This window comes from Onychomys torridus, chromosome 22 (genome assembly GCF_903995425.1).
Source record: "Onychomys torridus chromosome 22, mOncTor1.1, whole genome shotgun sequence".
NCBI classification, from domain to species: Eukaryota; Metazoa; Chordata; class Mammalia; order Rodentia; family Cricetidae; genus Onychomys; species Onychomys torridus.
The window spans coordinates 32,404,825-32,416,395 of record NC_050464.1 but is presented as its reverse complement, the minus strand read 5'-3'; the positions used below and the strand labels follow the sequence as shown (position 1 = coordinate 32,416,395).

Here is an 11,571-nt window from a genome sequence, read left to right as displayed (position 1 = left end):
TCGTATGACAAAAGAAACCGCAGCCCTGGAGACCGATCTCAGGGTCTCAGCTCCAGCGCTCAGAGCCCGAGCGAGCCGCAGTCTTAAGTCAGAGGGAGCTGGGCGGGTTCGGAAGCAGAGGACTACAGCGCACTCTCGGCCTGGGCAACTTCTACAGGTTGCGAGGGTGGCATACTGGGTGGGAGGTCCCTCCCTTGACTAGGCCTTGGAACCCTGCCCCCAAAAGGTATTTGCGAAGAGAGAGAAAAAGAACCCCGGTTTTCGGATCGCGCCCCCACCCCTCCAGGCACAAACTGGAAGGTAAATACTTACATAGCCTCGGAACCAGGTACTAGCAAATACTCGGCAATACTGATGTCTTGTTTTTTTTGCTCTGTCCTGACCGCAACGCTGTAGCCAATTTAGATATGCTATAAATTTAAGAGGTTGCTATGGCCACGGCGCGCCCATTGGCCGCCCGGCACCCTACGTGCCGCACCACGTCACCAAATCTGAATAAGGATGCGCGAATTAGGCGGCGGCCAGACAAAGATGAGGATCGGGACCGCTTGAAAGTGGGGGAAAGTGCCGGCGCCTCCGTCAACCGGGAAAGCCGCTCGCCAGTGCCGAAGCCAGCAGCCGCCGAGGACACCTGCTCTAGGCTGGAGCGAGCGCCCGGGCGCGACCCGTGGCATGAGGCTGTGACCGCCGCCGCCCTCCACGCCACTCTGGGCAGCGCAGCGCCAGGCCGAGGAGCGTCGGAGGACTTGACCCCGCGAAGTCTTGGTTGATCCCTCCGGGACTTGTCCCTGCCGAGGCCCAGAGACCAGGGAGGCTGAAAGCCACTTCAGCGGGGACCGGGAGGCCCTAAGGGCCCAGGGGCCCCAAGGAAGACGAGGCGGCCCGAGCCGCCCGGGGCGCGCGGCTATGATGGTGCACTGTGCCGGCTGTGAGCGGCCCATCCTCGACCGCTTTCTGCTGAACGTGCTGGACCGCGCGTGGCATATCAAATGTGTTCAATGCTGCGAGTGCAAAACCAACCTCTCGGAGAAGTGTTTCTCCCGAGAAGGCAAGCTGTACTGTAAAAACGACTTCTTCAGGTAAGAGGCCCCGCCGCGCCCTGCTGCCTACCACTGGCTGGCCGGAGCTCCACCCGGGCACCTCGGGAATTAGGGGACCAGGAGACCCACCCCAGCTTAGAGGAGAGGCCGATAGGCCTCTGCCCTCCTCAAGCCCTGTCGTCGTGAGAAGCTAAGGCGAGGAAAGAGGACGTGGTTTGACTGTCTCACCTTGGGTCAGCCAGACAGCAGAGAGCAGCCAGATGGCTGAACCAGGAAAGCCAGCAACTTGCTCCCGACCCCTTTCCCCACAACTGAGTCCCTGGGACAGAAGGTTCAGGACCCACGTCCCTAGATCCCAAAGGTGATCCAGGAGTTCTGAGCAGCTGGGGGCTCACGTTCCCAACAGTAACCCTGAGCCCAGAGGGTAATCTGAGGACAAACAGAAACTTCCCAGTTCCAAAAGACCCCAGCCAGGGAGGGCTCTTCTAGAGACGAGGGACAGAGAACCTTCCCCTTGGCCCCCACCCCCGTCCCTGATCCATTTTCTCCCTAGTTGGAAAGGCATGGAAGAAATGGAGGCTGAGAATCAGCAGGTCTGTTCTGTGATGTATCACCTCCCTTCCCAAGTCCACATGCCCCACCACAACCACCTCAAGCAGGCCAGGACCCAGTGTCTCTGTGGGCCTCAGTTTCCCCAGGTGGGAAATGCTAAGGGGCAGCCTAAAAACCTGTGGTGTTTTCCTTAGCTGCTCTTTCTGCTTGCTTCCTCCGGGCACCCTGACTGGCTTTGTGAGTCTGAATTCCAGGCACTGAGGGGGCGTGATAAGCTCAGCCGAGGAGAAAGGCAGCCACCTGCCCCAGTGGCCGGGCACTTGGGAATTTGAATAGGAGAAAATGTCAGCGGAGCCTTTACATGTGTAAACTCTCCGGCCCCGGAGGCCCTGGCGCCCCTAATGTGGCATGCTTGCAAAGCACCTAATGATTTTTGATAAGGTGTATATAGCCAATTATGCTGCCGGATAAGGCCAAAAGTGACTTATGGTCTCTAATGCCCTCACTATATCAATGTCACCCAAATTCACTCTGTTTAGAGACATGGGTGTGAGTGTATGGAGGGGTCCCCCAAGGTTCTGAACCTTCTTCTTCCTCCCCACACAGCCTGTATGCCTTCCTGTACCTATTGTGTGGGGGAGGAGAGGGTACTTTCTTCCAGACCCCAAGGAAGAAAGAAAAGGAATTGATTTAGAGGCAAGGGAAATGGGGCTTTCGAGTGACCCCAGGTCCTAGCTGAGAACGTGAGATGAGCTTCTGTTCCCATTCTCCCAGGGCCAGAGATGGGGGAGGAGGGTGTGTGTGTGTGTGTGTGTGTGTGTGTGTGTGTGTGTGTGTGCAGAAACTGACTTCCTGTTTCCAGAATGTACTCCTCTGAGAGCCTCTTGTCCCCAGCTCCTGGGGGGGTGGGGGGGGGGGGGGGGTCCAGCAGATCTCCCAGGTAGCACCAGAAGCCAGAGGAAAGTTCTGGGGCATTCATTTCTTCTCAGATACTCCACCCCACTGCTAAAGGCAGACAGTGGTGGTCCTATCCGGGACACCCCCTTCCCAATCCAGGAGACAGAGCTAAGAAGGATGGAAACCTAGCCTACAGGCTTTAAATCCTTTGTGGGCTCCTGAGCGAGCCAAGGCAGATTTGGTGAGGACCTGAGGGCAGGGGACACATCTTGGGACACCCTGAACCCTTGCCTGTCTCAAGGCTGCACTTCCAGCTCCAATCACGGGCCCCCATAAAGCTCGAATCAAAACACTAAAAGCAGGACCACTTGGCCCCAAACCAGCCCTGACTAGGGAGACCAGAATTAGGCTTCTATTTGACAGATATGGAAATAGAGGTGTCTGGGAAGCCAGAGCGGGTGGGAAGAGGTCAGCACTGAAGAGGACTTGGACACCAGGCCCATCTCCCCACCTCACAGTGACAGACGCCTTGTATCCACAGGCGCTTCGGCACGAAGTGCGCGGGCTGCGCGCAAGGCATCTCTCCCAGCGACCTGGTGCGCAAGGCCCGGAGCAAAGTCTTTCACCTCAACTGCTTCACCTGCATGGTGTGCAACAAACAGCTGTCCACGGGAGAGGAGCTCTACGTGATCGACGAGAACAAGTTTGTGTGTAAAGACGACTACCTGAGCTCCTCTAGCCTCAAGGAGGGGAGCCTCAACTCAGGTATGGAGGCCTCTGCCTTTGCCCAGCTTTCCTCCCGACGCTATTGGACTCCAGCAACCAGCCTGGCACACGTCACTCACCCCGGTCATCCCGCCGCCACCCCGTGCGGGGCTGACTTCAGCCCAGGACTCATCTGCTGGGGGAGGGGGGCGCTTCGGGGCTGGGGAGACAAGAGCCAGTTCTAGAGAGGACCCCCAAGCCAGGCTCTTCTCTCCTCCCCTCAGTTTAGAATTGCAAAGAAATACTGCCTTTCAGTGTTATTTGAGGTCTTGGTAAATTTGAGAAGGACGGGCAGGCTCATAGCTATTTGGAGGAAAGAGAGACGGGGCAGGGGGAGGGTGAGAGGGGACAGTGTGTATACCCTTCTCTGCCCCCCACCCTCCTGAAGAAAAGGTTCTCCAGAGGGTGTGCCGCGCTTCCCCCGGAGCTTCCGACTTTCGGGGGTCCTTTCAAATCAAGCCTGGCCTGGAGGGAGTGGGTGGGCGCCGAGTCCGGGGGGAGGGGTGGCCCCTGCTTTGGGAGGGAACCCCGCAACCGAGGCAGAGACCCTGGGTCTTCAGGAACGGGTTTCAGAGTTGGAGACAGATCGCGCTGACGCCCGTTGTCCTGTCCCCGATCCGTCCGCCCCCCGCAGTGTCATCCTGTACGGACCGCAGTTTGTCCCCGGACCTCCAGGACCCGTTACAGGACGACCCCAAAGAAACCGACAACTCGACCTCATCGGACAAGGAGACCGCGAACAACGAGAACGAGGAACAGAACTCCGGCACGAAGCGGCGCGGCCCGCGCACCACCATCAAAGCCAAGCAGTTGGAGACGCTCAAGGCGGCCTTCGCGGCCACGCCCAAGCCCACGCGCCACATCCGCGAACAGCTGGCCCAGGAAACCGGCCTCAACATGAGGGTCATTCAGGTACGGCCCGTGGGCCTGCCCTCCCGAGCAGCAGGAGTGCCTCCCGTCGGGCAGCCTAGCCTTTGAACTCTCAGGGACAGTCGGTGCACCCGAACTTGGTTGGGGCCATCAGGGCACCCTTTGGAGGCAGGGAATTTTGAGCCAAAAGATTTGTTAAGGTCCCACTGTCCTGGCAATGTGATTTATTTTTATGAGATCACCAGATCTCTCTGAATTCTGTCCACCCCCTCACCGCACCCTGAACAACTAATGGCTTAAGTCTCTCTGGCCTCCAGGACCCCTTCCTTCCTCTCCAAGCACAGAAAGGGGCAATGTCCTCGCGCCCTAGCGTTGGCAAAGCGACAATCGGCTGGAGCCTGGCTCCGTAGCCGCGGGCGAGGGCTTGGAGGGGCAGGAGGTCTTTATAAAGCCGTCAGACCGCGGGCAAGCCGAGGACCAGGAAGCCGGGGTCTTTATGAGTCACCCCACGGGTCCGCGAAATCCTTCACCCTTGGCTGGTTCTCCGAAGCCCCTCTCCGCCCCTCCTGGACTAATCCGGCCCAGCCCTCGCCTCGGGGGAGTTATGGTGTGCCCAAGGCACTAGGACCCAGCAGGGCCAGCCTCGGCAGGAGAGGAGTGGGGAGGGCATTCCTGACCTCCAGCTCACAGCCCCTTCCTTCACCCCAGGTGTGGTTTCAGAACCGAAGGTCCAAAGAACGCCGTATGAAACAGCTGAGCGCTCTGGGAGCCCGGAGACACGCCTTCTTCCGGAGTCCGAGGCGCATGCGTCCCCTGGGCGGCCGCTTGGACGAGTCTGAGATGTTGGGGTCTACCCCGTACACTTATTACGGAGGTAAGCGGCGCCTGGAGATGCTCTATTACTGCCCGGGCGCACAGCTACTCTGGGCCTCCTTGCGTTTGGGGCCACAGCAGGGCAGCTTTTTTTTTCCCCACCCACGCAGGATATACACAAAGCCATTCCTGGACAGACTCATTAGCATAGGCTACTCACCTACAGGTACCTCCTGAACAGGCACCCACACACAGGACACACACCCCCGCTCGCAATGAGACCCTAGTGAAACAGCTAGACGTGGCAGACAAGCATACACAGGTACGGTCCACTCCCCTCAGAGGGAGAGACCTAAAAACACACTTGCCCGGTCGTACTGGGGCAGTGCCGGTAAACGTCAAGTACCTTTCACCGCCCAGATGGCCTTACTTCCATTATCCACTGCTTGGTGAGCTTAGGGAAGGTTGGAACCCCATCAGCTTGAGACGGGAGAGAAGGGAGCCTGCATTCCCGAAGCTAGCTTCAAAGGCAGCAAGCAATTCTGCTCTGCTACAGGCGCCCTGCGTTCCGCGTGCCGAAGGCTCAAACGCTTGTATCAATCTAGGGACCCCCGGGTCCAAGCAAAGGCGTTGGTCTAGAATGGGGTAGGGGGAGATGATGCTCCGGACCCATCTTCCTCCCAGCTCCTCGGCCTGGCCTGCTCCCTGGGGGGAGGAGGAGTTGCTAGCCTGGCGCAGACCCCGTCTCAGGAGGTCACTGTGGGGAGAATGCACTTCTCCGGATTCCCCAGCCTTTCAATCTGCAGAGCTACCGGGAGGCTCCAACCAATGGCCCTGAGCTATTGGTCTGCTTGGGTCTCCAAACCCAAATGGAGAGGCAAGAAGTGAATACCCTTTAAAATATGGATTCGGGGACAATGCGGGGGTGGAAAGGCGAAGGAAGCCAGGCAACCCCGTAGAAAGTAAGAGGACCCCTGGCCGGACTTCCACGTGCAGAAGCCCGGGAAGTTAATCTGCAGACGAGGCCGAGGCCCCTGGAAATTGCTGGCAAAAATATGTGAACCGGTGATTTTTAACGTGGGGGGGGCAGGTTGGGGGAGCTGGAACTGGACGGTGATGGGCGTGTCCTAGGACGTGTAATCTTTCCTCCTAGCTTGTCTTCAGCACAAAAAATCTCAACCCGGAGCCCAGAGATAGTGGGGGCGGTACCCGCCTGAAAACCCCTGCCCCAACCTGAGTAATTAATCAAGGTTTTCAGGGGGACCAGCCCACCCCTCACCGATCCTGCCAACCCCTCTCTCTGAAGGCCTGCGGGACAGGGTTGGGTACGAAACGCCAGAACCCCTTTTTTTTTCTCCGAAGACGGGATGGGGGCGTAGGACTCCCCAACCCCCAGCCCAGCAGCCCCGCCTAATCCGCACTGGGAGATCCCGGTGGCGGCGGCCGGCAGCGGGCGAGAAAGGGGCCGGGTGGCGGGGCCCGCGGCTCCCCGTGGGAGCTCGGACAAAGCCCCAGCTGCGGCTTTTGTGCCCTTTTCAGACAGCGTTTGTTCCAATTACCTCCGGCCCGGCCGCCATATGGGCGGAGGCGGCGCGCACGGCTCTAGGGCCGCGGCCTTCCCTGCTTAGCGCGCTCCCTTTCCGTTCCTTTGACGGCCCCCAAATTCGGCTCTCTCAGCCTCCCAAACTTTCGGGCGGAATGGAATTTGAGATTTTTTTCAAAAAGTAATTGGCGGCCGTGTTAGCTGTTACCTAAACTGCCTCCACTCCAGGCAGGTCTCAAGGCAAGCCTCACCCCCACCTCCGATTTGGATTAGTTTCGGGACTTTGATAAAGAAAAAGGGGGGGGGGGCTGGCCGGGACATCCAGAACTTGCCTGTGAACTCAGACCCCAAATTGAACAAGGGGAGTGGATTTCCAGAAGAAATCCTGACCTCAGGGAGGCCGGTTTTCCCGCTGTACAAAGCGGGTTATTCCTCCAACAGGTTTAAGGCGCTCCTTTTGTTGGGGTCCTGCCCCCCAATCCTGGAGGGGCCGACCTGGAGGGGAAGCCAGAGAGTGTTAGCAGAAGCAATTTCTGGTGGCGGTGTGAGCGCCTGACCTGTGTGTCCCTGCACCCCTGGGAAGAATGCGCTTTTGGGTCAACTCTTCCCAAAGGTCTCTGTCCGCAAATACTTCAGAATAATCTGGGCGTCCTAGCAAGCCCCTCGGGGTTGAGACTGGAGACCCGAGTCTCCCCCACCCCACCCTCGCCCCCAGGAAACCGCTAGTGGTCCTGAACTCGGGTCCCCTGGCCAGAGTCACTGAGCTTGGCTTTCTCCATTCCAGGCTCGACTAGCGGGGAGCAGAAGACATTGAGGCTGCCCCTGGCTCTGCGCCCTGCGCACCCCGGGCCCAGGCCGCCTGCCCGACGCTTTCTGCGCTCTGGCAGCTGACCCGGTCCGCTTCCCTGCTCTGGGGCCGCATTGCGGGTCGGAACCCCTTTGGTTCTTAGAGCTGAGGCAGCCGCTTTGTCCCGGCTCTCCTCTCCTAGCCTTGCAGCCACCAAGCCGATGGCGATTCCTGGTCTACTTTCTCATTTTCCTGGGCTTATCTGTACACCGCGGCTTTATCTATCTATCTATCTATCTATCTATCCATCCATTAATTAATTAATTAATTTTCCGTCTCCCTCTTCCTGCCCTTGCACTTTCTCACCTCTGCGTGGACTTGGCTATGCAGAGTGCGGTGACAGGTCTGGGGCTGCCCTCCACTGCCTTTCCCGCCACCTTTGATGCGGATCCTTGTCTCCATCCATCTCTCACTAGATCACCCCGGTGGCTCTGCACCTCTGCGGCCTCTCCCCGCATCTCCGTGTGTTTGGGAATCTGCGCTTTCCCAGTCTGGCCTCCCTCGCTGCCTATGTCCCTCACTGCTCAGCGTCCTTGTAACCTCTGTGTCTCTCCCACTTGGAGACCCTTAGCCTTTGGTCCTTTGCATATTTCTCTCTGCCTCTCCCGGCCTTACCCGTGGCCCTCCTCCGTCCCCTTCCACCCGCAGGGTCTCAGGCTTCCTCCCTCGGCCCTCTGAGGACCTCCTTAGGTCTCGGTCTAACCTAGGGTCAGTGGCATGCTCTCACGCGCCCAGCGCAAATCTGTACCCACAGCCCTATCCGTGTGCCCTAGCCTTTGCGCTCTCGGGTCACCTCTCCGAGGTCCCTAAGTCCTTGTCGGGCCTTAGCATTGTGTCCTCACGCCACGTCTTATCCCTTGTCCCTCCCGCAGACTACCAAAGCGACTACTACGCCCCGGGAGGCAACTACGACTTCTTCGCGCACGGGCCGCCCTCGCAGGCTCAGTCCCCAGCCGACTCAAGCTTCCTGGCAGCGTCGGGACCCGGCTCGACGCCGCTGGGCGCGCTGGAACCGCCACTGGCCGGGCCGCACGGCGCGGACAACCCCAGGTTCACCGACATGATCTCGCACCCGGACACGCCTAGCCCCGAGCCGGGCCTGCCCGGCGCGCTGCACCCCATGCCTGGAGAGGTGTTCAGCGGCGGGCCTAGCCCGCCCTTCCCCATGAGCGGCACCAGCGGCTACAGCGGACCCCTGTCGCATCCCAACCCCGAGCTCAACGAGGCGGCCGTCTGGTAAGGCCAAGGGGCCGGGCCACCCCCTGCCATCGAGCCCTGAACGCTTCCTGGGTCACCCTCGAGAGAGTCCTCGCATCTCCACCCCCTCAGAGCTTCGGCGCGCGCCTGAGCAATTTCTTGGGACCAAAGTCATTATTTTGGAGGGTCGAGATTCCAAGCACACCCTAGACGCCCCCGGGACCCCCGCCCACCATCACCTCTTTGAACTAAGAGGGGGTTGAAACCAAGGAGGAGCGGAGACGGTGACGCTACCCCTCCCTGCGAGCCGAGGCCATCGTGAAATCTTATTTCTCACTCTTTCTCTTTAAAAAGAGAGAGAGAGAGAGAGAGAGAGAGAGAGAGAGAGAGAGAGAGAGAGAGAGATAAGAAAGAGAGAGGTTGAAAGGGAGAGAGAGAAGGAGATGAGGAAAGCCTCAGCCAGAGAAGAAAAATAGACCGCTGGTGAATGGTGGCTTTGCTGGAAGACAAATCCACCTGCGAGTTGGCGCCCCCTGGTGGCCAACCGTGAGGCTCAAGGTCAGCTTGTCTAGGAAGCAGCGCGGTCAGGACCGGGCCAGCCTGGGCCCAACTCCCTGCTCCTCCATACTTTGAGCCTGTGGGGCTGGGCAGGATTCGAACCCTCCCACCCCAGCTCTGCCCCTGAGCAGGGAGCCAAGTCGCTGGGCATTGGCCCAGGGATTACTCTCCCTGCCCGGGGCCTGGAGGCTGGGCCATCAGGACAAACAGTACTATACTTTTTTGGAAGTCGGACGCTTCTAGGTTCCTTATTTTGTATAAAGAAGAAACAAATAAAGTATGTTTTTGTGTTTACTGTTTATTTATTGTACTCTAGTTATCTGGGGCTGGACATTTTTATATTTTTAAGAGGCGGGTGGGGCAGAGTTGGGGAGGGGAGCCAGAAAGAGGTTTACCAAAAAAACACACAAAAAACACACAAAAAAAGAAAAAAGAAAAAAGTCAACTTTTTTTAAAAAAGAAAGATTAATAAAAAAAAAATTCTTTTCTCCCTCAGCTCTGTGTGGTCTTTTTTATCTAGTGTCTTGAGAGTCAGGGTAGATGTCCCAACAGCACAATGTGACAGGTATAATGACCCCTCCACACCACCACCACCACCACCACCACCACCACCACGATGTCACCAGGGCAGTGGTTCTCATCCTGTGGGTCGAGACACCTGTAGAGTCTAACAACCCTTGGACAGACATCACCTAAGACTATTGGAAAACATAGATATTTACATTAAGATTCATAACCATAACAAGATTGCAGTTATTAAGTAGCAATGAAAATAATTATGTGGTTGGGGTCCCCACTACGTGAGGAACTGTACTGAAGGGTCACAGCTTTAGGAAGGTTGAGAACCATTATCTTAGGGGCCTTACTTTGGGTTTTGTTCTTATTGGGTGGTTTCTCTCTTTTTCTTGATGATTTATTAATTTTTATTTGTGAATTGATGTTTTGCCTGCACATTTGTGTGAGGGTGTCGGATCCCCTGGAACTGGAGTTACAGATAGTTGTGAGCTGCCATGTGTGTGCTGGGAATTGAACCTGGGTCCTCTGGGTCCTCTGGGCCAGTGCTCTTAATTGGTGAGCCCCTGGTGGCTTCTTTTTTTTTTATTTTTTCATTTGTGTGTGTGTGTATGTGTGTGCCATGATGTGTATGCAGAGGTCAGAGGACAACATATTGGCAGTCAGCTCTCTCCTTCCATCGAATGGGTCCCTAACATAGAACTCAGGTCATCAGGCTTGGCAGCAAGCACCTCTACCAATGGAGCTTTCTTGCTGGCCCCACTTTGCGAGTTTCTATGGTGGAGGATGTTCCCGCCTGCTTTTATGCACATCACAAGCCAGCCTGGCACACAGTAGGCCTTCAGGATGACTGGGGAATGAATATGCTGGTGTACCCCTCTAATCCCAACATTTTCAAAGCTGAAGCAGGAGGATGGTAGGTTCTGGGCCAGCCTGGGCTGCACAGAGAGACCTTAGAGAGAGGGGGACGGGGTGGTGAAATTCTAGTTCCACCACTGTTTATGCTGCATTTAATTCCAGGTATCTGCAAACAAAAGCATACAGTAAGGCTGCTAGGATGGAAGGGGCCTGGGGAGTGGCCCCATGGTTCTCCGGGCCTAGTGAAGTATATGCTGTCTTTAGAAAAAGGGCTGGCTATGACTGGTGTTGTTGTTGTTTTGTTTTGGGGGACAGAGTCTTGCTATATAACCCAGGCTAGCCTCGAACCTGTGGCAAGACCTCCCTAGCACAGAGATTACAGGCGTGCCCCCACTCTGATTGCTGTGTGTGGTGCTGGGGATCAAACCCATGACTTCATGCATGCTAGGTGAGCACGCTACCCACTGAGCTGCATGTCGGGCCCCTTGAATATGATTTAGGAGGCCTGAGGCCACACCTCAAAACAAGCCCCTCTCTCCTTTCTGCCTCAGTTTCCTGACTTGGAGAAATGGGCCTGGAGAGACTGCTTCTTCCGTTCCCTTCCAACTCGGGCCTGACAGGACATGAAAGACAGAAATGATATGTAAATGAATGGTAGTGCCCTGCCGCTGGGTCCCTCGTCACTCAAGCTCAGGGGAGGGAGCTGGCCCACTTTAGCATGGGTGAGGTAGGGGTGGGGGCAGATAGGGGTTGGGCAGTATGAGCGACTTGAAATAGGCACAGGGACAGGAACCTGTTCGGTTGTCCTTGTGGCCGGCAGAAGATTCCTGCAAAGCGACCAACCACCCCCTCTGGCCTGCAGCACTCAGATCTTCATCAGATAGCTGCTCACTGTGGAGACTACAGATCAGCTAAAGGCAGAAAAGCTCCTCATCACCCAGGATGCCAGGCACTGTGGTGAGGTGGGCCTGCGGGTCTTCCCAGCCTTTTTCCTTTTTCTCTGGAAACCCAGGACTGTGTCCTGTGCAGAGCCGTGGAGTCACCTGCTAGCTCAGAGCATCCTCCAGGTTCATGAGTATATTCTAGGCCAGTGGTTCTCAGCTTGTGGGTCATGACCC

At 57.0% G+C, this 11,571-nt stretch overlaps 1 protein-coding gene across 1 annotated transcript; it reads left to right on the top strand.

Annotated features, from left to right (window-relative positions):
* Positions 1 to 531: 531 nt before the first annotated feature.
* Positions 532 to 8,903, top strand: Lhx5 (LIM homeobox 5). Its single transcript, XM_036172415.1, has 5 exons — positions 532 to 1,079; positions 3,031 to 3,254; positions 3,889 to 4,166; positions 4,833 to 4,998; positions 8,200 to 8,903. The coding sequence occupies exons 1-5, from the start codon at positions 907 to 909 to the stop codon at positions 8,565 to 8,567; spliced, it is 1,209 nt and encodes a 402-aa protein (XP_036028308.1). The 5' UTR covers positions 532 to 906; the 3' UTR covers positions 8,568 to 8,903.
* The last annotated feature ends 2,668 nt before the right edge of the window (positions 8,904 to 11,571 follow it).